The 24,947-nt window shown below is 34.2% G+C and overlaps 1 protein-coding gene across 2 annotated transcripts in view; it reads left to right on the top strand.

Annotated features, from left to right (window-relative positions):
* Positions 1-23,333, top strand: part of LOC131616231 (midasin-like) — a 37,827-nt gene extending 14,494 nt beyond the window's left edge. The window contains exons 28-77 of one of the 2 annotated variants that reach the window (XM_058887505.1): positions 34-134; positions 503-592; positions 676-741; positions 932-1,096; positions 1,352-1,559; positions 1,686-2,572; positions 2,908-4,410; positions 4,485-4,656; positions 4,751-4,816; positions 5,473-5,561; positions 5,642-5,893; positions 6,172-6,307; positions 6,398-6,483; positions 6,575-6,669; positions 7,323-7,464; positions 7,578-7,667; positions 8,878-9,001; positions 9,114-9,274; positions 9,456-9,569; positions 9,748-9,897; positions 11,405-11,584; positions 11,664-11,846; positions 11,951-12,049; positions 12,150-12,374; positions 12,472-12,594; positions 13,539-13,620; positions 13,718-13,848; positions 13,956-14,120; positions 14,341-14,416; positions 14,499-14,611; positions 15,189-15,250; positions 15,353-15,466; positions 15,728-15,790; positions 15,893-16,049; positions 16,558-16,646; positions 16,726-16,838; positions 16,944-17,155; positions 17,762-18,007; positions 18,348-18,569; positions 18,672-18,830; positions 18,920-19,141; positions 19,222-19,527; positions 19,601-19,747; positions 19,920-20,123; positions 20,224-21,933; positions 22,043-22,324; positions 22,439-22,618; positions 22,698-22,796; positions 22,875-23,000; positions 23,095-23,333. In XM_058887505.1, coding sequence (XP_058743488.1) covers positions 34-134; positions 503-592; positions 676-741; positions 932-1,096; positions 1,352-1,559; positions 1,686-2,572; positions 2,908-4,410; positions 4,485-4,656; positions 4,751-4,816; positions 5,473-5,561; positions 5,642-5,893; positions 6,172-6,307; positions 6,398-6,483; positions 6,575-6,669; positions 7,323-7,464; positions 7,578-7,667; positions 8,878-9,001; positions 9,114-9,274; positions 9,456-9,569; positions 9,748-9,897; positions 11,405-11,584; positions 11,664-11,846; positions 11,951-12,049; positions 12,150-12,374; positions 12,472-12,594; positions 13,539-13,620; positions 13,718-13,848; positions 13,956-14,120; positions 14,341-14,416; positions 14,499-14,611; positions 15,189-15,250; positions 15,353-15,466; positions 15,728-15,790; positions 15,893-16,049; positions 16,558-16,646; positions 16,726-16,838; positions 16,944-17,155; positions 17,762-18,007; positions 18,348-18,569; positions 18,672-18,830; positions 18,920-19,141; positions 19,222-19,527; positions 19,601-19,747; positions 19,920-20,123; positions 20,224-21,933; positions 22,043-22,324; positions 22,439-22,618; positions 22,698-22,796; positions 22,875-23,000; positions 23,095-23,127 — 10,820 coding nt within the window. In that variant the 3' untranslated portion in view covers positions 23,128-23,333. Of the gene's footprint in view, positions 1-33; positions 135-502; positions 593-675; positions 742-931; positions 1,097-1,351; positions 1,560-1,685; positions 2,573-2,907; positions 4,411-4,484; positions 4,657-4,750; positions 4,817-5,472; positions 5,562-5,641; positions 5,894-6,171; positions 6,308-6,397; positions 6,484-6,574; positions 6,670-7,322; positions 7,465-7,577; positions 7,668-8,877; positions 9,002-9,113; positions 9,275-9,455; positions 9,570-9,747; positions 9,898-11,404; positions 11,585-11,663; positions 11,847-11,950; positions 12,050-12,149; positions 12,375-12,471; positions 12,595-13,538; positions 13,621-13,717; positions 13,849-13,955; positions 14,121-14,340; positions 14,417-14,498; positions 14,612-15,188; positions 15,251-15,352; positions 15,467-15,727; positions 15,791-15,892; positions 16,050-16,557; positions 16,647-16,725; positions 16,839-16,943; positions 17,156-17,761; positions 18,008-18,347; positions 18,570-18,671; positions 18,831-18,919; positions 19,142-19,221; positions 19,528-19,600; positions 19,748-19,919; positions 20,124-20,223; positions 21,934-22,042; positions 22,619-22,697; positions 22,797-22,874; positions 23,001-23,094 lie in introns of both variants that reach the window. The other variant, XM_058887504.1, reaches the window with a different exon arrangement.
* The last annotated feature ends 1,614 nt before the right edge of the window (positions 23,334-24,947 follow it).

The raw sequence follows: 24,947 nt of genomic DNA, 5'->3' as shown, positions 1-24,947 counted from the left end.
ATATTTGTGTTTTATTTGGATGCTGGTTACCAGTTTTACTTGAAGGTAGTCCAGGTGTTGGGAAAACAAGTCTAATCACTGCCTTGGGTAAATATTCTGGGCATAGAGTTGTGCGAATAAACTTATCTGAACAGGTCAGTAATAATTTACCCAACTTTTTTTCTGTTAGGATAGAAAATAAAGGGGGGAGTGTTAGAATTTGAGATAAGGAGTTAGTTTGGGAAGTTATTAGCTAATGGGGTAGTTAAGATTATTGTGTATAAATAGGCAGGTTATGAAGTTAGAGATGGTATTACAAACTATTGTAATCTTTGTGAATGTGAATAGAGTAGTGACTTTATTGTACAAGGGGAAACCCTTTTAGGAGAGGTCTCTCATATTATTTTTCTTTTTTCTTAATAAAAGTGTTCTATCTTTTCAATGCAAATTTTGGGTTCCTAACATGTTCTGTCTTTGCAAAGTCCTTTGTGGAATTTTATTTTTCTATGTATTTTTGGTGCAGACTGATATGATGGATCTGCTGGGGTCTGATTTACCTGTGGAAAGTGATGAAGGGATGAAGTTTTCTTGGTCTGATGGGATTTTATTGCAGGTTGAAAAGTCTTAAAGTGATAGTTATTGTATTCTTCTCTGCTTTTGATATGTATTTAACTTCAAGTTATCATGTCTGTGCAGGCCTTGAAGGAAGGCTGTTGGGTTTTGCTGGATGAGCTTAATCTTGCCCCACAATCTGTTTTAGAAGTAAGTTCTTGATAAATGTTAACCTCTACCTGTTCGTCTGTTTTCATTTTCATCACCTCTTTATCAGCACCATTATATTCTTTCTACCTTAATTATTGCTTTTCCGATTTCTCTTCTTCAAATTTTGTGTTGTGGGAGTAAGGGTTTTACCAGCATACAGAATGAGTTGTAACACAACTCTTTGACACAGGGTTTGAATGCTATTCTGGACCATCGAGCTGAGGTGTTTATACCGGAGCTGGGTAATACTTATAAGTGTCCTCCATCATTTAGAATTTTTGCGTGTCAGAATCCATCACATCAAGGAGGTGGCCGGAAAGGCCTTCCAAGATCATTCCTAAATCGATTTACCAAGGTATGATTGTTGAATATTAATTTTGTATTTAAATGGGGTCCTCGAGAAGTTGGAAGGAGGACTTCAAAACAAGTTTAACTAGAAAAATCCAAACTCCAAGTTACTTAAAAATCTTGTAAAACCATAGGGAAATCTTATTACTTCCTTCTTTCAAATTTATTATGTTTGTAAAAATATGTTTTTTTGTTCGTAGACATGTTTTTTATGTGCTAAATATACAAGATGCATTAAGTGCTCTTTGGTCGTGGATGATAGGTATATGTGGATGAGCTAGTTGAGGATGATTATCTGTCAATTTGCAAATCAAAATTTCCAGCTATCCCGGAGCCTTTACTTTCAATGTTGATCTTATTGAATAAAAGGATGCACGAAGAAATCATGCTGAATCAAAAATTTGCAAAGGATGGCTTCCCATGGGAATTTAATCTTCGCGATGTGTTTCGATCTTGTGAGATAATTGAAGGTCTGTTATTTGAATTCATTATGCTTCTGATTTGACATTTCTGTTTTTCCAGCTTTTCCTTTTATTACCGATATCCCATGCTGAATTCTTTTCTTTTATCTTGATGTTTCATTGTATTTAATTTAGGTGCACCTAAGCATTTGGAGGCATTACATTCCTTCTTGAACATTGTTTATATTCAAAGAATGCGTACGGCAGCTGATCGCAAAGAAGTCTTACGGGTCTTCGAGGAGGTATTTAAGGCGACACCATCTATAAATCCATATCCTCGTGTTCAACTCAATTCAGATAATTTATTTGTGGGGAATGTTGCTATTAAGAGGAATATCACCCAATTTTATACTACCTCAAGCAATCATCTCCTGATACAACCTAAAATTTGTCAAAGTTTGGAAGCTGCAGCTCTTTGTGTAGAGCGTCAATGGTTATGTATCTTGGTTGGCCCATCATGCTCAGGGAAAACTAAATTGTTAAGATTACTTGCTGCCCTAACAGGAAATGTACTGAATGAAGTAAATCTCTCATCCGCCACTGATATTTCTGAATTGCTGGGATCGTTTGAACAATATGATGCCTTGCGTAACTTTCGCACAGTTGTTGCTAAAATCGAGAGCTATGTTAATGAGTTCTGTAGTTTGCAACTGGAGGTTTCAAATGGAGCAACTTTTATGGAAACAGATTTTTATAGAAGATGGGTTGCTTTTTCATCTAAATTTGAGAACTTAACTTCTGCTTCAAGTTATCTTGAAAACTGGAAGAATATAATTTGTTCTCTTAGTTTGTTAGACGAGATCATTGAAAAATTAAAGTTGTATATAGAAAAGAATTCTCTTCTCTTATCTTATTCAATCCGGGATCTTGATTTGGTCAAGCATACAATTTTAAAACTCAAAGCAGATGATCAGAAAAGGTTGGCTTCCACAAAATTTGAATGGGTTACAGGATTACTGATCAAGGCTATAGAGCGAGGGGAATGGATTGTATTGGAGAATGCAAATTTATGTAATCCCACGGTATGTGATGCATATAATATTGATACTTTTTATTTGGGTGTGATGTTGTGCTTATCAGTGTGTATTTTTATGTTCTATTTTTAGTTATTTTTATTATATTCCGCAATTCTATTTTGGTAGTTTTTATGTATTATACTTTTACTGTAGCAGCCATGCTTCTGTGTCATAGGCCACGGTGCCATCTACCATATTATTATGGCAGATTTTTGGCTGACCACCATCATCCACTATCAGCCTTTGAAAATATTTGATATAAATTATTTGTCATAAGTTATTGTGGATAGCAGTATCAATCTGTACTTATAATTTTTTTTGCTACTTGTTTTTGTTTCTAGGTTCTTGATAGGATTAACTCTTTAGTTGAACCTAATGGATCAATCACGGTCAATGAGCGTGGAATTGTTGATGGAAATCCGTTGGTTATCCACCCACACCAAAATTTCCGCATGTTTCTCACAGTTAATCCTCGCTATGGTGAGGTTTCTAGAGCTATGCGTAACAGAGGAGTTGAAATATTTATGATGGAGCCATACTGGGCTTTGGATGATAGAAGTGGAAGTCCTGAGATTATTGAACTAAAAGATGTAAACAGATTTCTCAGTTTATCTGGTATCCCAGTTGCTCAATTGATTGATTCAATGGCCAGAGCCCACATGTATGCTAAAAGTGAAGGTTCCAAGCTTAATATTCACATTACATATCTTGAACTTTCACACTGGGTCCATCTATTTTGGCAGCTTCTCATGAATGGATGCCGTCCCATCTGGAGTCTACAGTTGAGTTGGGAGCATACATATCTCTCGTCATTCTATGTCAAAGGGGAAGAAATTATCAATTTTGCAAAATCAAAATATTTGTCAGTAACTGGTTTGTCTAGATATGATCCTTTGGCAGAATGTCCTTTGGGCTTACCAGGAGGATGGCCAGTTACATTAAGGTTAAGAGATTATATATATTACTCAAAAGAAGCTTCAATCAAACAGAATTGCATGTATCTGGAGTTCCTGGGATCTCAATATGCATCACATGAATACCAAAATGCTCAGAGAAGGCACTCGGGAGATATTTCGCAAACTACTGGTGGTCACGTCAGGCCATATTTGATGGATATGAGGCTGTTGCATGATATCCAGTTTCCTAAGACTTCAATTGGGACAATGTCACACTGCGAAAGTGAATTTGTATTCAATTCAGAATTGGCAAACAAAAGGCTCTTATTTGCAGCTAATTGGACAATTGAACAAGCAACGGAAAGTGATTTGAAGTTATATCTTCTCAGGTTTGATTGGTTTGGTTCTCAGCTGCACCCTTTCTGCAAAAAGTTCTTCCCTAACTTCCATAATCTGATAGGAGATATGATTAAACATCCAATTTGGGAATATATTTTATGCCGTAGCAAACTAGATGTTGATATGCAGTTGAGGCCATTGTTATCCCTAGATTTTGTTGATTTGGCAGCACCAAACAGCGAAGTTAAATATCTCTGTAATGCCATTCGTTGCTTTGATCCGCTAAGGTTAACTTACCAGCAACGGTTTATTGAGATTCAGTATAATTTTACAGATGCAATGAGTTACTTTCGTCCAGTTTTGAAGTCTCTTCATGTGTTGGAAGATGAATTCCTTATGAAAGTCGTAGCATCAACTCCTAAGCTCATTGAAGATACATCATTTGATGATATAATACAGTTATACTCTGACCTTATTGAGGATCATGTATTATTCTGGCGATACTTCAGTTCTTCAATGTCTGACCAGATGATAATTTCTTGGCATTCATTGCTGAAAGATGCCGAGAAGTTTATGACTATCTGTCCTGAAGCTGCAAACCATTTTTTGGTAAGCTAAGCATAATGTTTATATTTTCTACTATTTTCAGAAAGTAATTAACTTTTTTCTCTTCCCTTAAATAGATGGAGAGCAAAAATTTGAAAAGATTTTCATCTTCAGAAAAATCTTTGCTGTGGATTCATGGTGGTCATCCATTTTTGCCCTCCTCGTCTGATTTACATGATAAAAATCAGCAGCTTTTAAAACTGTCGGAATCACTCTGGCCAAGGAAGAGAGCAAACATTAGTAATCAAGGTTTACTTATGCATTCCTTTTTTTTTTCTTTTTTCCATGGGAAAGTTTAGTATATATTTAGCAACCAATTAACTTCTCTGTTGGGAAAACTCAGGAATGAGTCATCATGCCGATGCTATCGTGGCATTGAATCATGATCTTCGCTTCCTTGTAATGCAAGGTATGTTGGTAATATATTTTCCCTTATTATTGTTCTAGGCAATTAATTGGGGTCTCCTCACTCACTCATTTGTAGTTCAAATCTCAACACGCCATGATAATTTCCAATTTCCTTAAAGCTATCATAGATGGGTTCATCTTTTCAAATAGTTTTGTAGTTCCAATAGTTTTCTGGCGTTGCAGCATCTATCCTTTTTATTATTCGTTTTGGGATAATTAAATATTTATTCTGCATATATGTGGTTGACTTCATTTCATGTTTGAAAGTTTTCATCAAACACATGTTTAGAGCAGAATTTGGTCAACCAGACAAACAAATTGTTTATTTGTTGTTGGCGTATATGCTTTATAATTCTATGGCAATGTGCTGTCCTAATCATGATAGATCATAGTTCTCTCGAGAAGTTTTAGCCCAATGGATTATAAAGTTATACCCATCTATGATGATTGTTAATTTTACCAATGTCGGCCTATATATGCTTGATAATCAAAATCTATGGAATGTGTGATAGTCTCTTAAAATATGTAGCATGGATGTTTCTGGTTCTGTCATTGATTGGTTGTGCACACATGCCAATTTTATTTGCCTTTGATATATAGCTTATATGTTTATTTAAGAATGACTATTATTTCATTCTTTATTCTGTAACCCTGTAGATATGTCCAACTCCTCTTTTATGGTAGCGAAACGGAGCCATGAAGATGATGGTACTCATATTATTGAGAAGTTAGATGAAGCATATCAGGTTTATGTCTTTAATATTGTCATTGAAAACTTTAAATGCATGTGTTTCTCTTTGATCTGTTAACTGTGCTTGATTTACAGGTGCTGTTAGGAAGGTTAGAACATGAACAGAACAAGTTGAAAATGAAAACTGGATCCAAAGATCTTTCAACTTATGCAGAAAGTCTAGCTTCTTGTTGTTCATCTACATCGGAATTGTTGTGCCAAAAGACTGTATTTGAGGGCTGGCAGGATACGTTGCCTCCAGCTGATGCTACCAGTCTATTCTGGGACATGGAATTACTAAAGGAGCTCACATCTGTGCCTTTGGACGAACTTGAAGGGTTACAGAAAGTAATATTCATAACAGTTTGCTATTTATGTGTTTATTGGTAGATTGTCTATTCAGCTACTCAAATAAGTATGCGTATCTAAATACTTATTTATTGGTAAATTGTTTCAGTGTTAATAGTAATTCCTTCTTATCTGGTATTTACTGTATTTTCCAAGAGAATCTACACTTTGATTTTAAATGAAGAATTGGTTTATTAGATCGCACTCTTTCTATTAAAGTAGGCTGTATGCATAATGGATTGTTTTAAACCTAATTTTCTCTGCTTATCTGGTTATAGGTTGTGGGACGTCTTTCCAACCTTTTGGATGCTGCTTTAAACTTTTCGTTGAGTTCCTCCTCAAGACCCCCACAAATGTTTTCACCACATCAAAAAATCTTGTGGACCCTGAATGCATGGACTTCAATGGATGCAGGTTGGTGCACGAAATCAGACTTGTCTCATTTAACGTTTTTTTTTTGTCGTGAATAGGCTCACAAGATTATTTAATTTATTTTTGTTGTAGTGAATATGAAAATTGCAAGCTTTATTCTCGAGATGTGGTTTAACTGGCACGAGTCTTTGTGGGCATGCTTTCCTGACTTTGTTAAGGTTAGTGTGCGTGCAAGTTCTCTTTTTGCATATTTAGTTTTTCGTGGTTGTGTGCTTTTTGAGCCATCAATCTTATTTGTTCTTGCACCAGAATTTCTCCAAGATTGAAGGTTTTGATAACACTAGTATTGCACTACCCCACATGCTCATTCAGCCTGTGTGTGCTGCAACTGTGCTACAGATCACGTGAGTTCTTTTTATTTGTTATTTAGTATTGCACTACCTGCTGTTTTAAACAGAAGCTATACACAACAAAAGTGAAAACATTCATTTGGTACATATCATTAGTAATTTCAATTTTGGGGCTTTTGCCCATGAAATATGAGAAGGTTTTTCTTTTGTATAGAGATTCAGTAAGAGAAAGAATAGTGTTTACTTTACTCAAGAACAGCATGTAAAACACAGTTACAGCTGGATTATTAAAACCAATACACATCGTAGCATATTCTACAGTAAGTTGATTGAGGAAATTCTCTGCAACGAATATGCATGACATAGTTTTTGAAAACTATATAAATTGGGGATCTTAGAAATCACAAGTAACAACCACCATTTAACACTCCTAATTAACAACCATAATTGAACACTTCTAAATACAAGATGTTTACCAATACTTTTGTAGACAAATCACTATTGAATTTAAAACTGATAGCAGCTATTTTTCTTCAATTACATTCTGGTTAAATACTAGTCAATGTGCATCTTTTTCTTGATTGTATCTATTTGTTGGATATGAGTATTTGTTATCTGTTACTTGTGGATATTGAGAGTCATGAGACTGGCACACCCATCTTTACACGTCCTACAGAATTTCTCATCATTGCTCATCACATATTCAGGAAAAGCTCACACGCTATCAAGGAATTTTGGGTGCAATGTCTCAAGTGTAGAGTGTCCTTGTCCAATTTGTGGAATTGCTCTCATCATGGGGAATATTTGCCTAAGTTTCTTATGTCTGGTGCTCGTGCCCTGTTCCAGCAGGTAATATTAATTTTTTTTATATATTTTATCATTCATCATTCATTGAACAGATTGCACATAACTTACCTAAAATTGTTCAACTAATTAATGTTTACTGCTTTGCTTAAATGCAGATTATTTATGCACACAGGAAATCATTTGAAGCTGAACAATATGCTGCAATTAAGTTACACTTTTCTTCTTTTGAGAGAAACGTTGCTACAGTATGTTCTTTTTATTTATTTAAATTCTTGATTTTGTTTCGACTTCTTTTGTTGTTTTGAAAAGGAAGAGTGTCATGGTTCGCCCTTAGTCGCCTACTTACGACATTTGATCCGCCCCTAGTCGCCTAATTACGACATTTGGCTTGCCTTATTTGTAGCTTCGGACACCTACATTGTGTTGGGTTTGAAGGAGTAGATTGCGTAGAGATATTTGGGCAATCCTCAGTTTACAAGCTGGTTTTGTAGAGGCGAGTTAGACTTAATTACACATTCTAAGATGGTGTTAGAGCCTATCCTAGATCTATTGTTGGGTTTTCTGCATTGTCCACTCTTCAGGCTCATTGAGACCTGGGCGTAAGGGGGTGTGTTAGAAATTCCGCCTTCATTGCGGTTGGCATTTGGCTTGCTTTAATTGCAGCCTCCAAGTCCAACACCTACATTGCGTTGGGTTTGAAGGGGTGGATTTAGTCCCACATTGCGTAGAGATATTGCTTAGAGATATGACATGTGCTGTGTTTTTAAGCGGGGACAATCCTCACCTCACAAGGCGGTTTTGTATAAATGAGTTAGGCTCAATCACAGATTCTAAGCCCTTATGATGAATACCTACACAACTTATTTATTAGGATAATGCTAAATGAAGTGAAGCTGTCGTAGAGGTCTATGAGGCTGTTCTCTGATAAAACCACACATGTGCATGTGCTTATTTTATATAAACAATTCACAATTTGCTTTTGAAGAACACCAAAAAAATAATGAACTTAATCCAAATTTACGACATAAATCTCAATGGTTCTTTAATTGAAGTGTTAACTCCGGGATGTTTTGTGATAAATATAAATTTTAGTTACAATGTTCATTCATTTTAGTATGTTCAGAAAATGAGAAAAACATGTTTTGATGTCATTGAATTGTCCGTGTTCTTCTGATATTCTGAACATTTAGTGCTAATCAACTATTGGGATGACATTTGGCTCAAAATTAGTCATGAGCTTTATCCCTTAGTTAACTAATATGTTAGACTTTTGGGGGAGGTTTTCGTAGCACAAGGAAATCATAGAATACATGGTAGGACATATATTGCTCCAATTTATATTGTACTATTGATGCTCTTAGTTGGAGAATACATGCAAATGTGTATATAAAAGTACATTGATTGTATTGAATACTTCGGTGGTCTTATTCTCATTCCCTCGTTAACTGAGTGTAGGAAGAAAGCATCCATTTGGTGAGCACTCTTGTTGCTTCATCCAGACACTACAGATTGAAAAACTCAGTGAATAAGTTCATTGTTCCCCTGCTTAGAAAGCTGTATCTTCAGTCCGCTACTGCTGGTAATTATTTGTCTCATCCCCTCAATTAATCAAAATATATAATTACAATCTCTCTGGTTCATGATTTTAAACCATGCCACTTCTAACTTTTCTTCTTCTTCATATGTAACAGATTTTAATTTCAATTATATTATTGGTTGTGCATGGGCGCACATTGGAGCATTGCGCATTCATCTCTTGCTGAGCTATAATGAAGTTGATCCTGCCATGAAGTACTATTGCAAGTACACTCAGCTTGAAGAAACAATATCATCACTTGAACTTGAAATTCAGGTATTCCAAAAATTGCTTTGATTTGACAGATAGCATTTTGGTTTTCTATTATATTAAGCTCTTGTTTAGTATTTAATACATCACCCAATATTTTTCATCATCATCATCACAGTTCCTACATGGTATATAGCTCTGTACATCTGTAAAGTGAATTTGTTTTCATTTATTAAATTCTTTTCAGGTGCGGAAAGAGTGCGGGTATTTAGCAGGACAGTTTTTGACAGTAGAAGCTGATAAAAGAAAGGCTGAAAGGCTAGAAAAGCTTCAGGCAGAGCGTAGAAAGCTGCAAAGAAAGGTTTTTATAATCTTAGTTAATGTTTTGTTATTTTCTCAAAGATATCTTTCAAATTTTTATTTCCCAGTTTCTATCAATAATTTACAATTTGACTGGAAGTGTGTAAATGATCTTTATGTTTGTGGGTGTCCTTCCCTGCGTTTTCCATTTCTTTTAATTATATTTGTATTGTACTCAGATTGTGTTCCGCTCTGAATCCTGGAAATACAAGAAGTTGATGAATGAATGTAACGAGTTTCTCAAACATGTTGCTGCTTTGGAAGTTTTGGTGAGTAATGTTGACGCAGAGGATCTACAACAAGTTATTGACTGCACTCACAGTTGGCAGGTATAACTATCTAGGAATGTCATAAAGGTTGACTTAATTTGGATTACTGTGTATAAATGTTTTTTGTTTTCTCATTTTAAATACAACAAGTTATTGACTGCACTCACAGTTGGCAGGTATAACTATCTAGGAATGTCATAAAGGTTGACTTAATTTGGATTACTGTGTATATATATTTTTAGTTTTCTCATTTAAATGTTAATATTTAGTTTATAGTCTTATGAATATGATAAATGCATATTTTGTTTATAATATTTGAAAATAAATTTATATTTTATTTGAATCATCTTGCTGTAATTAGATTTAAAAATATCATAAAGCTGTTAGTAAATCTGTCTTATTTATAATAAAAGTAAAAGTTATCAATCTCAATTGTATTTTGAAGTGATTAAGAAATGAATATAGTAGTCTTTAGATTTAATAGAAACACATGAGAATTTATTAGAAATTTAAGGGAATCTACTTCTTGGACCCGGGACAGGGACCATCATTCATCTCTCATCTAGTTGTTTGATTAATCACTTTTTTATCTACTCTCGTTACTATTAAATGTTTAGGTCTTCTCTCTATATTTCCAAACTACCTAAGTCAGTTTTTACTATCTTTTCTACTATTATTTCTACTATCTTTTAGACAACCTACGTAAAACTGTCAAATCTCTATGATGTGAATCAGATACGTAATAAAGTGAATGCTAAGTCATTGTCTGGAAACAATGTGTTGCATGATCATTGCATACCTGGATGATGTTAAAATTTTGGATAGAAACATGGTTTTGATAGAACATTAAGGCATAGTTTGGTCCATGTAGCCGACTTTACTTAGTAGGATAAGGCTTGGTTGTTTGTTGTTGTAATGTCCAGTCAAAATGTCATCAAGTAAACCCAATGTTATCAAACATGGTGACAATACAGAAATGAATAGCTGTTTAGAATCGATCAAGCCACATGAGATTTGAATTATGAAGTTTAGTGGTCATATAATTTTGGGAAAAATTGAATTCAAAAGAAAAGGAAGGATTTTGTAAAATTAGTCTCTAATCAGATATTCTAGTAACAAAGGTAGAAACTAAGCAGTTGAAATCCACAACCTGCAATTCCTGCCAAAGTCTGATATGTGATTCATATTTGAATTTAGAAAATCCTAACAATTGTGATATAAATTTTCCAGGACTAGAGTAAATGTATCAGTTATTTTGCATCCCAGCGATCTTGCCAAGCCATATATTTGCACCAGTCCGATTCTTAGTTTCACCCTTGGTTATTGGTTTGAGGCTAACCTTCCATCTAAGCAATCAGATAATCCCGTTCATTATGTTCTTCTTGAAACTACATAAAATTTATCATGGTAGAAGAAAGGACGGAAGTTAAAAAACAATACTAATTTCACTGGCAAATTTTAAATTTATATTCATTTGTCATATTCTTAGAGCCACCTCTCGAAGGTTTTACCAAAAGTTATTATCCTTGTGCTGTCATTTATTTTTATTTCTTATTTTGAATTCTAGGAAACAGCAATGTCTTTCATTAATCGGTTGATGGATGAGTACTCAGCATTTAATGACATTATTCAACCAATTCAAGTTGCTGTGTATGAGATGAAATTTGGGTTATCACTTGTTCTGTCAAGCACTTTAGAAAAAGAATATTTGAGAAAAGTCGGGCATGAAAACATCAACCTGGTTATGGTAATTGTCATTTTTTGAATGTTTTCATGTATAAATTCATTTATTTTACATTTGAAAGCTGACATCATGAGCTTTTCAGGAAACGATATATGCACTTATGCGCTTCCCCCGAGCTGCTTCACGCAAGTTCATTTCCGTTGAGTATGTTGGGTTAGACTTGCATCCGTCCTATAAGCTTGATTTTGGGACAGACTTTTATTTGAATGTGGGTTTGATGGAAAGACTTATTACTCTTTCAAGTGGCAATTCTTCCGATACGAAGGTAAAAACATTATAGGTTTAAGTTCAAATTCTAATATATAAATATTGATTGTACAAGTTTTGTTTTGTTTTGTTATTTAGTTGTTATCTGGATTTTGAAATCAGGTATCTGTGCGATGTAGAGCTACCATCTACTGGAACATTCTTGTTCAAATTGCATATTCTGTAGCAAATGCAAAAATGATTGACTGTAAATCTTATACGGTCAGTTTCCATGCTCTGTTTTTCTGTGCCAACTATTCATTTTTATTTGAATCTGTTGAGATCATTCTTTGCTTATAACACACTATATCTTCTCTACCAGCTTTTGCAAAGAATCTTTGATGAGTTTTCCAGCCTTTGGATGAAAATGAAAGTTGATGCTAAATCAAAAAGCGATTATGATGCTCAACAGTTCAAGTTTAAGTCTCGAGAATTCCAAATTGAGAGTGTTATTGAGGTTGAAATACCAGCTCTTGCAAATTCAATTGCAGCTGAAGCATTTTCAGAATGGAAAGAATTTTCTTTTGAAGAAAAATCCACTGACAAGGTAAGATTTGTTTTGTTTGCTAGATGCCTGTTTGTGATAAATGGATTCTATGTTGTATATATTAGTCATCTGAAATGAATCCTGTTCAATTAATCAGATGGAGTCCTCAGAGGTATATGAAATATCGGATGAAGAATGGAAGCATCTGGAAGAGTCTATCCTTGACAATGTGGTTCTCATTCATAATCAGTTATTTGGATCTGATGATCTAGTCCAAGCTGTGAGTTAGTGTAGCCTTGACTTCTTTTTAAGTTGGAATATGATTTGCAATATTGCGCTGAAGAAGACTTAATGCCTTATTGTTTGAAAGACTTTATGCCTTATTGTTTAACTGGAGACTTCTTGTAAATATGATAAGAGTCTTATAATAATGGTCTCTGTGGCTTTATCTTAATTAAGTTTTTTATCGATATTGGGAAGACCCTAGTCTCACATAGGATAAATATAAGGCTTGAGATGAGTTTATAAATAGTGGCACTGCTCACCTTTCATGTCGGTTTTGTAAGGTTGAGTTAGACTTGATTGGGATTGAATTTCTTGTAAGGATGAGTTAGTCTGAAAGTTCTGATATAAGTGTTGTTTTAATGCCTTGATGCCTTCAGAGTCATCACCAGTAATCACAATGTCATCAGCATAATCCACTAGATAGATATATTTGTTTGATACAGAGTGATCTGCTTCACAGCAGATCAATCCCTAATTGATGCAATACTCTGCTAAATCTTTCAAACCATGTCCAAGGTGATTGTTTCAAGCCATATAAAGATTTATGCAATTTGCATAGTAGGTTACACTCCCAAGAGGTTGCTCCATGTAATTCCCCTTCTCCAAGTCACCATACTCTAATAAAGTATGTTTATTCCAATATAAAGGTGCTCCTTTTATAGCAGTGAGTACATAAAAACGCTCCACTAATTTAGGCGTGACTTCAGGAGTTAAATAAAAGCACAATAAAGATAGAATCAAATATTATCGAGTCTAATGATTAATTATTTCAACATGTAATTCTCATGATCACCTTATACAACAGAGTGAGTGATATGACTTGTGTATAACTTGTGTGTTGATAATTTGTTTTCAGTGGTCGTCCATCTATACTAGTGCTGTTTATTTTTTAATTTGCAGTTTTTTTGTATCTCATAGTTATATGACTTCTTTTTTCAGCCTGGAATCTTTAAAATTTCTGATGAAGACTGGTTGCATTCCTTCAGCGAGTCATATAAATTGGGTATCAATTTAATTGAAGGTAATAATAAGTTCTGGATATAATTTGAACTCGTGTCTAACATTGCTTATGATTTTATATAATATTTTCTAATTCTAAATATTTTTCGTCCGCTCAGGTGTCCATTCTCCAAATTTGGCCAGTTTAGATGCTAAACTTATTCCAGAGCACTTATTTTATCTCTCTATTGACTATGGAAAGAAGTTTCTTTCGTCATCCAAATCTACAAATAGATACAATTTTTACAAGGTATTTCCCAGTTCTGTTGTTTTTATATTTGGAGCCTTGGACTTTTTCCTCTTTTTATTTAAGGTTGCATTATGACATGTTTATCTTTTTATTCTTTATGGAACAAGGATTCAAATGCTCACGAGATTGAACAAATGCTGAAAGTACTTGCACCCCTAAGACAGCAGATTCTCTCCAATCTAAATGAGTGGGAAGAACAGAATGATCTTCAAAATTTTTTGGTTGTCATTGACATGCTCCTGACTCTTCCATCTGATATCCCTCTAGCAAAGGTAATAATACGTTACTGACTAGATTGCCATCTCTTACAAAACTTGATTTCCTATGTAGAGATTAATATAATTGGAAAGGTGTTTGAACCTCTAGTGCTAATGAAGTTGTCATATACTCATATGCCCTACCACAATTTTCCGCTTAACATATGTGTTGATAAGAATTGAAAGCAAAATAATTTCATCCAGGTTTAGTCTTCATCTATTCTTTCCTCTACAGGCTTTTTCAGGCTTGCAGTTTTTACTTCACAAGGCTCAAGTTATGCAAGAAAATCATTCAAAGTTCTCCTTTCCAAGTATGCACTTTCCTTTAACTAATGTATCTGCAATTGTCTACTTTGTGTTTTTACTAATTTTTCTGGTTTTAATCATCTGCAGATCAGTTGAGGTCTGTTTATGATCTGATGTCATCATGGCAAAAGATAGAACTGGGTTCTTGGCCTGCGTTGCTTGATGAGGTGACGGATCAGTACGAAAACAATGCTAAAAAAGTAAGTGGCACGTCACTTCATTTTGTTATCATAATTTGTTATATTTGTATCGTAGGATCCCACAATAGTTTGTCGCCTGAAAGCTTTTATAGTGCTAGGTCACTTTTTTCTCTTTTAATATTTGTACTTTGAAATGATAGTCTACAAAAAGAACCGAAAACACTAGTGATGGCCCTGCTAGGAGTTGCACTTTAAAAGACGAAAGGCTTTTCCCACTTTAGGTGGATTGGCCATATAAACCAATAGGCGCAATAAAACCTTGTACTGGTCACACGTAATGTTAGACCATTCAACTCCTAATCTCCGAAATGATTGCTCCTGTACCTATTATTAATTAATGAAAACAGGAGAATGGGCTGTATGGTTAATAATAAATTTATAATCACGAATCTAGTACCTTAGGGGTGAAATTTTAATATTTGACTTACTACTCTAGGGCAGGAAATTATCATTAGCTTCTTTTTCTAGTCATATTAAAATAATGATGTATAAAGTTCTCCGTGTACATCAGAGTCTGGGGAAGTTGTTGTTCTAAATTAGCAATAGCTTATTTCTTTTTATCTCACTCTTGCTGCAGTTGTGGTTTCCTCTGTACTCTCTTCTTCCATCCACTACTTCTGATCAATCAATTGTCGAAAGGTAAGTTATGTAATTAAGACTCAGTCTAATATTTGTTTTTTCATCTCTTAGATTTTGTTGCTTGTTTGTAGAGTAACTTTTATTTTCATATGAATCTTGTAGCCTGAAAGATTTCATTGAGTTGTCTAGCATTGGGGAATTTAGAAAGCGTCTTCAGCTTCTTTATGCTTTCCTTGGTCAAAATCATATCAGTGCATCCCTAAAAATTAATTCCAGGTATATTTTTAGTTCTACTTATTAGAGTGTTCAATAGAATAGGAATGTTTTCCTCTATATAAAAACAATGAAAGCGCTTATGGATGCCAGTAAATGATTTAGTACATTATGTTTTGCCCATCCCCCCATCCAGAAAACATACATTTTTTTTCAAAATCTCCTGGCACATCATATTTTGCTGCAAGTGTTTAGTATTTTGTTGTGAAATTACTTTTATTTGCAAATATAATAGTGTTTTTTCTTCATTACTGAACACTGCAGTCCTTGTCGGATGCCAACATTCTTGTACAATACTTTTGGATATTACGTGCAGTTCTTACCAAAGTGAGTTCCTTTCAGTTGTTGTTTGTCCAGTTTCTTTTCTTTTATTTATTTTTTTCATTGGGCTCATTATGCGTTTGAATACATAATTATGCAATTGTGCAGTATATCGAAGTACATTGATGCTAGCAGGAAAGAAATTTTAATTGAACTGAAAGAATTGGTGAAACTATGTCGATGGGAGGATGATAAGACTTATGCATCAATTGAAAAATTGAAAAAGAGTCGGCAAAAGCTGAAAAAGCTTATACAGAAGTATACCGTAAGCATCAAACTTTTATAATGATGATTGATTTTTTTTAACCTTATTTCACTGTTCCTTCCCTTGGCTTAGTTTTTTGATGTGAACTATTGGCCTCTTTTCTAATTTCAATACGTTCCAAGAACCTTGAATTGACTTTCATGTTTGCGATATAGTACATCGTTTAAGTATTCGGTATGTATTTTTTATGTTAGAACTCTATCTAGATATGTTTTTATCTAGCTTTATTGGCTTCATATTAGATTTTGGTTTCCTCCCAATTTAAATTTTTTTATATAACTGTATCTATGCATCAGTTTTTAAATACATATTAAAAGTGAAGTCTTTGTTGGATTGTGGATACCTACAAGTATCCATAATATTTATAAATCCATTATGTAATCGCGGAGCATTTTTGTAGTGATATCAGTTCTTATATTACGGTGTTTTCATAATTTGTATTTTCAGTGATTGCTATAATTTTTTTGGATCTATTTTTTTATATGGTGCTCTCTTCTTATTGGTGAAGGATATTCTGCAACAACCTTTTCGTGAAGTTTTAATTAAGGGTTCAGTCAGTAATGCTACGGATTTGCCATTATTCAGTGATGAAAACAGGTTATCTTATCTGACAGCTCATGGACTTCTGTAATTTAATATTTTGTTTTTTATTTTTAAATTGAAATTGCTGGTGTAGGTCGATATGGTTTGAAAACTGCAGCATGGCGCTGGACAATGCTTTTCAGAATTTGCAGCTTAAGAAAACATCAACATTTAATGTTTTGTTTTTACAACAGAAAAATGTTGAAGGTTTTCCTTCTTGTTTTCTTGTCACTTTCTTTTTGGTATTTCTAGTCTTATTTTGTCAGTTTCGTTTCTTATTGTAAAATACTGAGAAACTGGTATGTTGTGCAGAATATGGAAGCATATTGAGATCTTATCGCGATTCCCAGCATACACTTAACCTAGAAGGATGGAAAGATGCATGGCATATGGTTGAAAATCTTTATATTGAAGCAGTTGACTTCAGTAACATTTGGAAGGACGATAAAAGTAGTTATAGGAAGAGAAAAGCTTTTGATCATCTTCTCAACCTCTTCAGAGCTAGTGGGTTGACTTCACACAAGGTGGGTGAAGTTTAGCTGTTTCTTTTCATGATTGTCTAGATTACTTATTCATTAAGAATTGGTGAAAATATTTTGTTGTTTCCTATGTTGTCAATAGCTTGCTATAGCAGAGTAGCATTGGGTAGTAGAGTTTGTGCGGCACTTTTGGCCCACGAGACGCCATTAACAATTGCGGGTGTAGCGGCCGCTACTGCGCCCCCAAACCGCTATGGCAGCCACTGTTGGGGTTTGGGAGCGAAGTTTCTCAAAACCCTTTTTCAAACCTTGTCTTTTTTTAAGAGTTTAAATGCTAATTCAGACCTTTTAAGGGTAAAATTATGTTCTTCATTATGTTCAGAAACAATTGTTACTTTCTTCCTACTTTTGGTGCAGTGATGTTTTTCTTTGTTTAAATTTTATGGTTTTGGTTTTGGTTCTTTAATTATTGAGTATGAAGGTCTCTTTAATTTTGTGTATTTATGTATACTTTGCACACTGAATTTTAGTTTTTGCAATAGCACCCACTCCGCTGTACCGCCATTGCATTTCGCGGTGCTATCCGGCATTAACAACAAACTTTTTTTTGTTTTTAAATTTTCTTCCTATCTTTTTATTTAAAAAATACAGGTTCAACATGAAGATTGGTGGTTCATTGAGCTTTCTGGAAAAATGGAGTGTCTACTTCTTGAAAACAGTAGGTTCACTAGTCCATCCTTGGAAATTGATGCTAAACTCAAAGATAATGATGCCACTGAAGAAAGCTCCCTAATGGAGTGGAAGACAGCTATTGAGCATTACTTTAAGAGTGTTATGTCTGTGCGCCTTCTAAAGGAGATATGCATCAAGCCTCACGGTGATATAGATTCTCAACAGGTAAACATATTTTTTCTAAATATTGGTAGTATAACTGTACAAGGTCTCTGATTTGTTTCATATAAAATTTTAATGTCATGATCAATAATCCTCTTTATTCTTTTACTTTAGTAGTTTCATTTTGGTTTTCGTCTTTTTCTTTCCCCTCTATTTTTCATTGTATCTCATCACCTTGCTCCTTTTCTTTGCTTTGCAAAAGATTGGTTCTCGTGTCTATTTAATTGCTTTCGTCACTATCTTGTAGGATTGAATATGATAACCATCCTCTTTTTGTGTGCCTTATAAGTTTATTTTGTTGTCATGGATTTGGTAAATTGAATGTGAACTTGGTTATCTTTAGGTTCATAGGTCCATTTCTTTCCTCAGTCAGCTTATCCAGATACAAAAGAAGCAACTTGCTGCTGCCAGTGCATTTGGCGAGAAATTGAAACACTTCAGAGAATGTGCATCTACTATGGGAAAGTTGTTTTCATTTTCCTCTTCCACTGATAACAGTACAAACTTTATGTGCTCTATTGTTCCGAATCAGTTTGCCACTTACAAATGCCTGTGGCAACAAAAGGTAAAATTGTGATGACGATTTTATTTAGATGCTTGTATTTGCTACAGTATTTTTAGCATCTTATATTAATTATATTTATCTATTTGATATACTTTTATGCAGCAAATATTTGATAATCTGTGTGCTATATCAAATGGAGAATTGCTTTTACTAAGGATTTTAGAAAATAGCCATTTAAACACTTGTAAAAAAGCAAGCCCTTCAGTAAGAATGATGAGTGCTTCCATTGAAGAATTCTTACCAGTGTTCTATAAATCAAAGGTGAGAATACATAATGGTTTTTAGGAGCGAGTTTCGTTAAATTTGCAATTTTACATAAGGCCTTGTATTCATGGTAAACATAATCACAGGAATCATTGGACTATTACCTAATTGGGGGGTCAAAAGCTGTCACTGCAATGGCTTCTTCACATTTTTCTGTTGTTACTCAAGAAATGCAGCAGCTGGTTTCTGAAAATTTCAAGGCCATAAAGGATTTTAATGATCAGTTTGTTGTACGACAAGAGCAGGGTACATATGGAAGCTCAGTTAAAAATGTTCTGGTTCATCATTTTGAAGAAGTAATCGACAAGGTATTTAACCATTGGATTTAACTATCTGAAGTCCAGTAATTTGAATGAGAAACTGGGTCTTACAATTATTATTTTTGCAGGCAAAATCAACTGAGGAAGAATATACCACTGCAATAAAGGCAAATTCTAGACATGTAGATACATCTAAGAAGGATCGTTTTTGCGAAAGGCAGTGTGCGGAGCCTAATGCTAGGTTTGATGAAGCCCTTAAGTCTACATATCAACACATTGCATCTGTGTTGCAAAATTTATGTGCGCCTATGGATGAAGAGACAATGGATGAAGAGTTAGAGATTAACATTGGTGAATGTAAATTACACCCATTTGTCTCAAATCTCAAGTTGGAAATGCTGTGTGATGATCTTTTCAAAATAATCACTTTTGGAGTAAGTTTTGTTTAATCACAGGTTATTTTAATTCTTTCTTGCTAGGTGACTAAAATACTATGGTTGCTTGTAGGAGAAGCTGGTGAATTGTTGTGACGATAAAATTAGCAGTTATTCTTGCAAAGTAGGAGCCCATTTCCAAAATCTACATATGCTCGTTGGTCTATTACTGGAATTCAGTGACGAGCTCTTGAAAAATTTCTTTGCTTTGCACAGATCAGTAAGCTTAATACTCCTTCACCTCTTTCTGCGAATCAGCATATTTTTCTCTCTGATAGCATGTTATATGTTGTGCAATTGGCATATTTTTTAATATTTTTAAAATTCTATCCATTGTCAGTATCTCATTATCGTTTGAGTCGGATAATCTTATTTTGTATATTGATTTGCAGGTATCAGTAACAACTCACGTGATTGCAAATATTTTAGTTTCTGTATTTTCAAAAGGTTTTGGAACACCAACCGAAAATGAGGACGATGGAACCCTCAATACATCTGAAGATGCAAGTGGGACTGGCATGGGGGAAGGTGTTGGATTGAATGATGTCAGTGATCAAATTACTGATGAAGATCAGCTACTGGGAACACGTGAACAGGTTTTTTTATGAGTCTTATACTTTTGGGTGTTTTTACAAATAATTTCTTTCAAATATAGATTCTCAAGCTATGTGTCATTTTCTTTTGTCAATGATGCAGCAAAAGGAAAAACAAGACGACTCCATGGAAGTGCCAAACAACAATAATAATGGCATTGAGATGGATCAGGATTTTCAGGCTGATGCAGTAAGTCTTAGTGAAGAGTCTAAAGAAAATGAAGATTCAGATGGTGAGAATGAGGAACCTGAGTCCGAAATGGGTCCCACAGGACCTGATGGTGAAGCAGTTGGAGAGAAAATTTGGGATCAGAATGAAGATGAGACTCCCAATGATACAAGAGAAAAGTATGAATCTGGACCTTCAGTTGAGGATAAAGACGAAAGCAACAAAGAGTTAAGAGCCAAGGATGACTCTGCCATCAATGAATCCGGTAATGCTAGTTGTGATGAAGGCGATGCTCAGAATGATGAAGCTGCAACCCAGGATGAGTTTGAAAATGAAGAAAATGCAGACGAGGTAAATATGGACAAAGAAGAAGCGTATTCTGATGCTACTGGATTGAAGCCTGATGAACCGGATCACCCTTCTGACTTGGATATGGATTTGGATGCAAATGAAGATTTGGATCCTGTTGAAGAGGGAGATCCGGAAGGGCATGATGATTCAGCTGAGAATGAGAACCAGGACGGTGAGAAATGCTCACCTGATGAAGTAATGGAAGAAGCATGTACTGAAGTTGATGCATCCTCTGAAAAAGATGATCCAGGTCCGGAACATCAAGAAAATGGTGATATGAATTCCATGGAACCAGAGAAAGATACATCTGAGTCTTCTGATGTGGCTAATGCACAAGTTACCACTGTTGGTTTAGCATCACAGTCCAAAGGTGATTTGCAGGCAACTGGTTCCCAAAATATAGCATCAGAGTTAAATTTGTCAAATAGCCATCAGGACTTTGACAACCCTGCTCTCACGGGAGGCTTTCCTTCTAGTGATATGTCTGAGATGAATCTTACGATGCCAGACTCATCCAATACTGGGGGAATTAGTAAAACTCAACCTAAATCACATCTTCCACAGCAAGAGCATACATTTTCTCAAGAAAAACAAACTAATCCTTCCCGAAGTACAGGTGATGCGCTTGATTTCAGGAAAGAAAGAATAAATGTATCTGGTGATCTCCCTGAGGATAACTTAGAGAATCATGGTGAAATGGATGATGATAATGCAGATGAGTATGGATATGTTTCTGAATTCGAAAAGGGGACAACTCAGGCTTTGGGACCTGCAACGTTGGAACAGGTTGATAGAAACATTGACGGTGATAAGCTTGATACAGAATGTCGTGCTGGAGATGATGCAAATTTGCAGTTTGAAAAGGAAAAATCAGAAATAGATTCTGTAAGTAATTCTTCTTTACTCCCTAGAAATGAAAAAAGGGATCAAGTGAATATGTCAGCCATAGAGAACTCTCAAGAGGATGGATCAGGAAAACCTGTTGGTGAGAATATTGATCCTGAGAGTCGTAGGGAAGATGAAGTTTCTTTCAGCAGATCGTACTTGAATGAGAACACACTTAAAATAAGTCAACTTTCTGTGCATGATGAGGAAATGGGACAATACCATGAACCTTGTGAGGCTCCTGATCATGTGAAAGATAATGCTAATGCCCTATGGAGAAGATATGAACTTAGCACTACAAAGTTGTCTCAGGAACTGGCCGAGCAATTGCGTCTTGTATTGGAGCCCACAGTGGCCAGCAAGCTTCAAGGGGATTATAAAACCGGCAAAAGGATAAATATGAAAAAGGTAATTGATGTGTTCTTATTAATATGTATGAGCCTTATAATAAATAGTATGAATCTGTTGATGAAATGTTGGTGCTTACTGTCTTCCTTTGTCTTTAAAATAATGCCAGGTTTTACAATACATAGCAAGTTATTATCGTAAGGATAAAATATGGCTTAGACGGACCAGACCCAATAAACGTGATTACCAAGTTGTGATCGCTGTTGATGATTCACATAGCATGTCAGAGACCTGCAGTGGTGATGTTGCAGTTGAAGCTTTGGTTACAGTATGTCGCGCTGTTTCTCAACTGGAAATGGGGAGCTTGGCCGTTGCGAGCTTCGGAACAAAAGGAAACATAAATTTGCTACATGATTTTGATATGCCATTCACCGGAGAGGCCGGGGTTAAGGTTAGCAGGATTAGCGTAGATCTAGTTTCTTTTTTTTCTTTTTTGACATTAGTATTTGTACATTTGTTTAATCTGTTGAAAGGATCTGATTGTTTGTTTTTGACTGAGGAACAGATGATTTCCAATTTGACATTCAAGCAAGAGAATACTATAGCTGATGAGCCAGTTGTGGATCTGTTGAAGTTTTTGACCAACAAGCTAGACGCAGCAGTTGTAAAAGCACGACTTCCATCTGGACGTAACCCCCTACAGCAACTTGTTTTAATCATTGCAGATGGTCGATTTCATGAAAAGGTACATAATTAACAATCTGTCTCCCTCATTATATATTCATAACAATAGCTCTCTTTGATTCAATTATATCTTTTTTCAGGATAACTTAAAGCGGTGTGTTAGAAATGCATTAGCCAGTAACAGAATGGTCGCTTTCTTGCTTCTTGATAACTCTCAGGAGTCAATAATGGATCTCATGGTATTTATTCTCCAGCACAAGTGATTTTTATGATATCAAATTTTTCTTTTCTCTGACCTTCGACTTTCTGTACACCAGGAAGCATCCTTTGAAGGCGGAAAGATGAAATTTTCAAAGTACATGGACAACTTTCCCTTTCCCTATTATATTGTGTTGAGGAACATTGAAGCCCTGCCTAGGACTCTTGCAAACCTACTGAGACAGGTAAGTTCGAGTTCTCCTCTAAGACGCAGAAAAAAGAAGTGGAAAAGAAAATATTTTTACTAAAACATTGTTCTATTTTGTTGTGTTATTTTAGTGGCTGGAGCTTATGCAGCATTCAAATTATTGAAGATGTTCAAAATCCATTTTTAGTTTCAAGAATGCAGATACAACCTGGTTTATATTGAAGAGGGATTAGAAAAAGTCACTGGGGGTACTTGGGTCTGAAATTTGTATATAAAAAGTACACAAAATCCAATGTATAGCTTCTACTTTGATAAAAAATATCATGTTGTTGCATTCGAAGAAACATATTATGAAGTGATTTTGAACAAACTTTATCGACATGATCTTGAGGCTTATGTGACGAGGTAAGATAATTTTTAAAATCGTAGCTTTCTTCAAAATTTAACTAAGTCAATTTCACTAAGGACTAGTTTGTTTTGATTTTTTTTTTAAATGATTTTGTAATATAAAATTTTGTATAAAAGATTTTACAAAGAATTTTTTCATAAAATAACACTTAAAAAGAAACTTAAAAAGAAACGAAGATTGACTCACAACCATATTTATACAAGATGGAGGATATGATTGATTGCATATTCTCCATTGAAATGTTGAGATAATTTAAATTTAACATTAACTTATAAAATTTTCAATTTTTATAAATATGTATATGACTATCTAATTTCCATGATAAAATATATATCATACTTTATTAAACATATATTTAGTTAATCGCTATTGATTTATTTTTAACTAGCCTATCTCGACTATCAATTTGCACTATCTAGAGCTCACATACAATGGCAATAATACTGCAAAGCACACTGAGTTGAAGTGGGGCAGAGGAGAGCTAGATTATACATATGCTTGGAAAATATTCATTTTGATAATATATGATTGACGTTTTCAAATTGGGCTGCTCTAATTAGAATACGTAAAAACAAATTTATTAGTTATTTTCATAATTTCTCACCATATATTAATATGAAAAATCTTAAGATAGCATCACGTGGAAGCAAATACAACATGGACACTTCATTGTAGACTTAAGAAAATGATTGCTATGGAATATACTTCCCTATCTTTTGTTTCTCTTTGTAGACTTTTTGGATTTTTTATTGTTGATAATCTATTATATTAATTTAATAATAATATATCTTTTATTTTATCAAATTAATTTAAGAATATCATTCATAATTATCTTTATCAACAAATATTGTACTATATAGCAACCAAAGAAAAAAATTTTGTGGACACATGTTTTAATTAATACGTCAATAAATAAATATTTATTATTGATTAGGATAATTTTTTTAACAAACTTGACATTGATAGCTATTAAAAAAAGAAAGAGACAAATATCTGTATTTGATAAACTTATTAAAAATATGTGGACCATATTTATCTTTCATATATAAGTAAATAAGAGATAAAAATCAAATTCACTTAAATTTATAAAAAATAATTTTGGCAATTTAGGGCAAGAAAATCAAATTATGATAATCATAATTATTAAATTCAATTTCATAGCAGAATCTATTTGTTAAAATTTATTCTGTACTATTTTTTTTATTTTAATTATATAATTCAAATTTTATATTATGTTTTTTTCATTACTCAAATTTATTATTTATTATATATTTCATTAACATTAGACAAGACAACAATGTACAAGATAAATTCATGCATCATATGGGTATTTGTGGGAAAAAAATTAAAATAACCAGGTTTTAAAAAAAAAATTATAATTTGAGAAAATTTACCAAAGTGTTTAGGTTTGGTGTGCATGAGCCACTTGGGATGGTGCCTACCCTTAAAAATTGTGCATATGCACCATCGTGCCATTGTGTATCCCTAAATTAGGGTTGCCATCTCAGATGGCGCCTTAGTGTTAGTTAATTTTTTTGTTTTTTTAACGAATATTGATTGAACGATTGAAAACAA

Source organism: Vicia villosa, linkage group LG7, assembly GCF_029867415.1.
Source record: "Vicia villosa cultivar HV-30 ecotype Madison, WI linkage group LG7, Vvil1.0, whole genome shotgun sequence".
NCBI lineage: Eukaryota > Viridiplantae > Streptophyta > Magnoliopsida > Fabales > Fabaceae > Vicia > Vicia villosa.
Note: the sequence above shows the minus strand (reverse complement) of the source record. Positions and strands in the feature narration are given on the sequence as shown.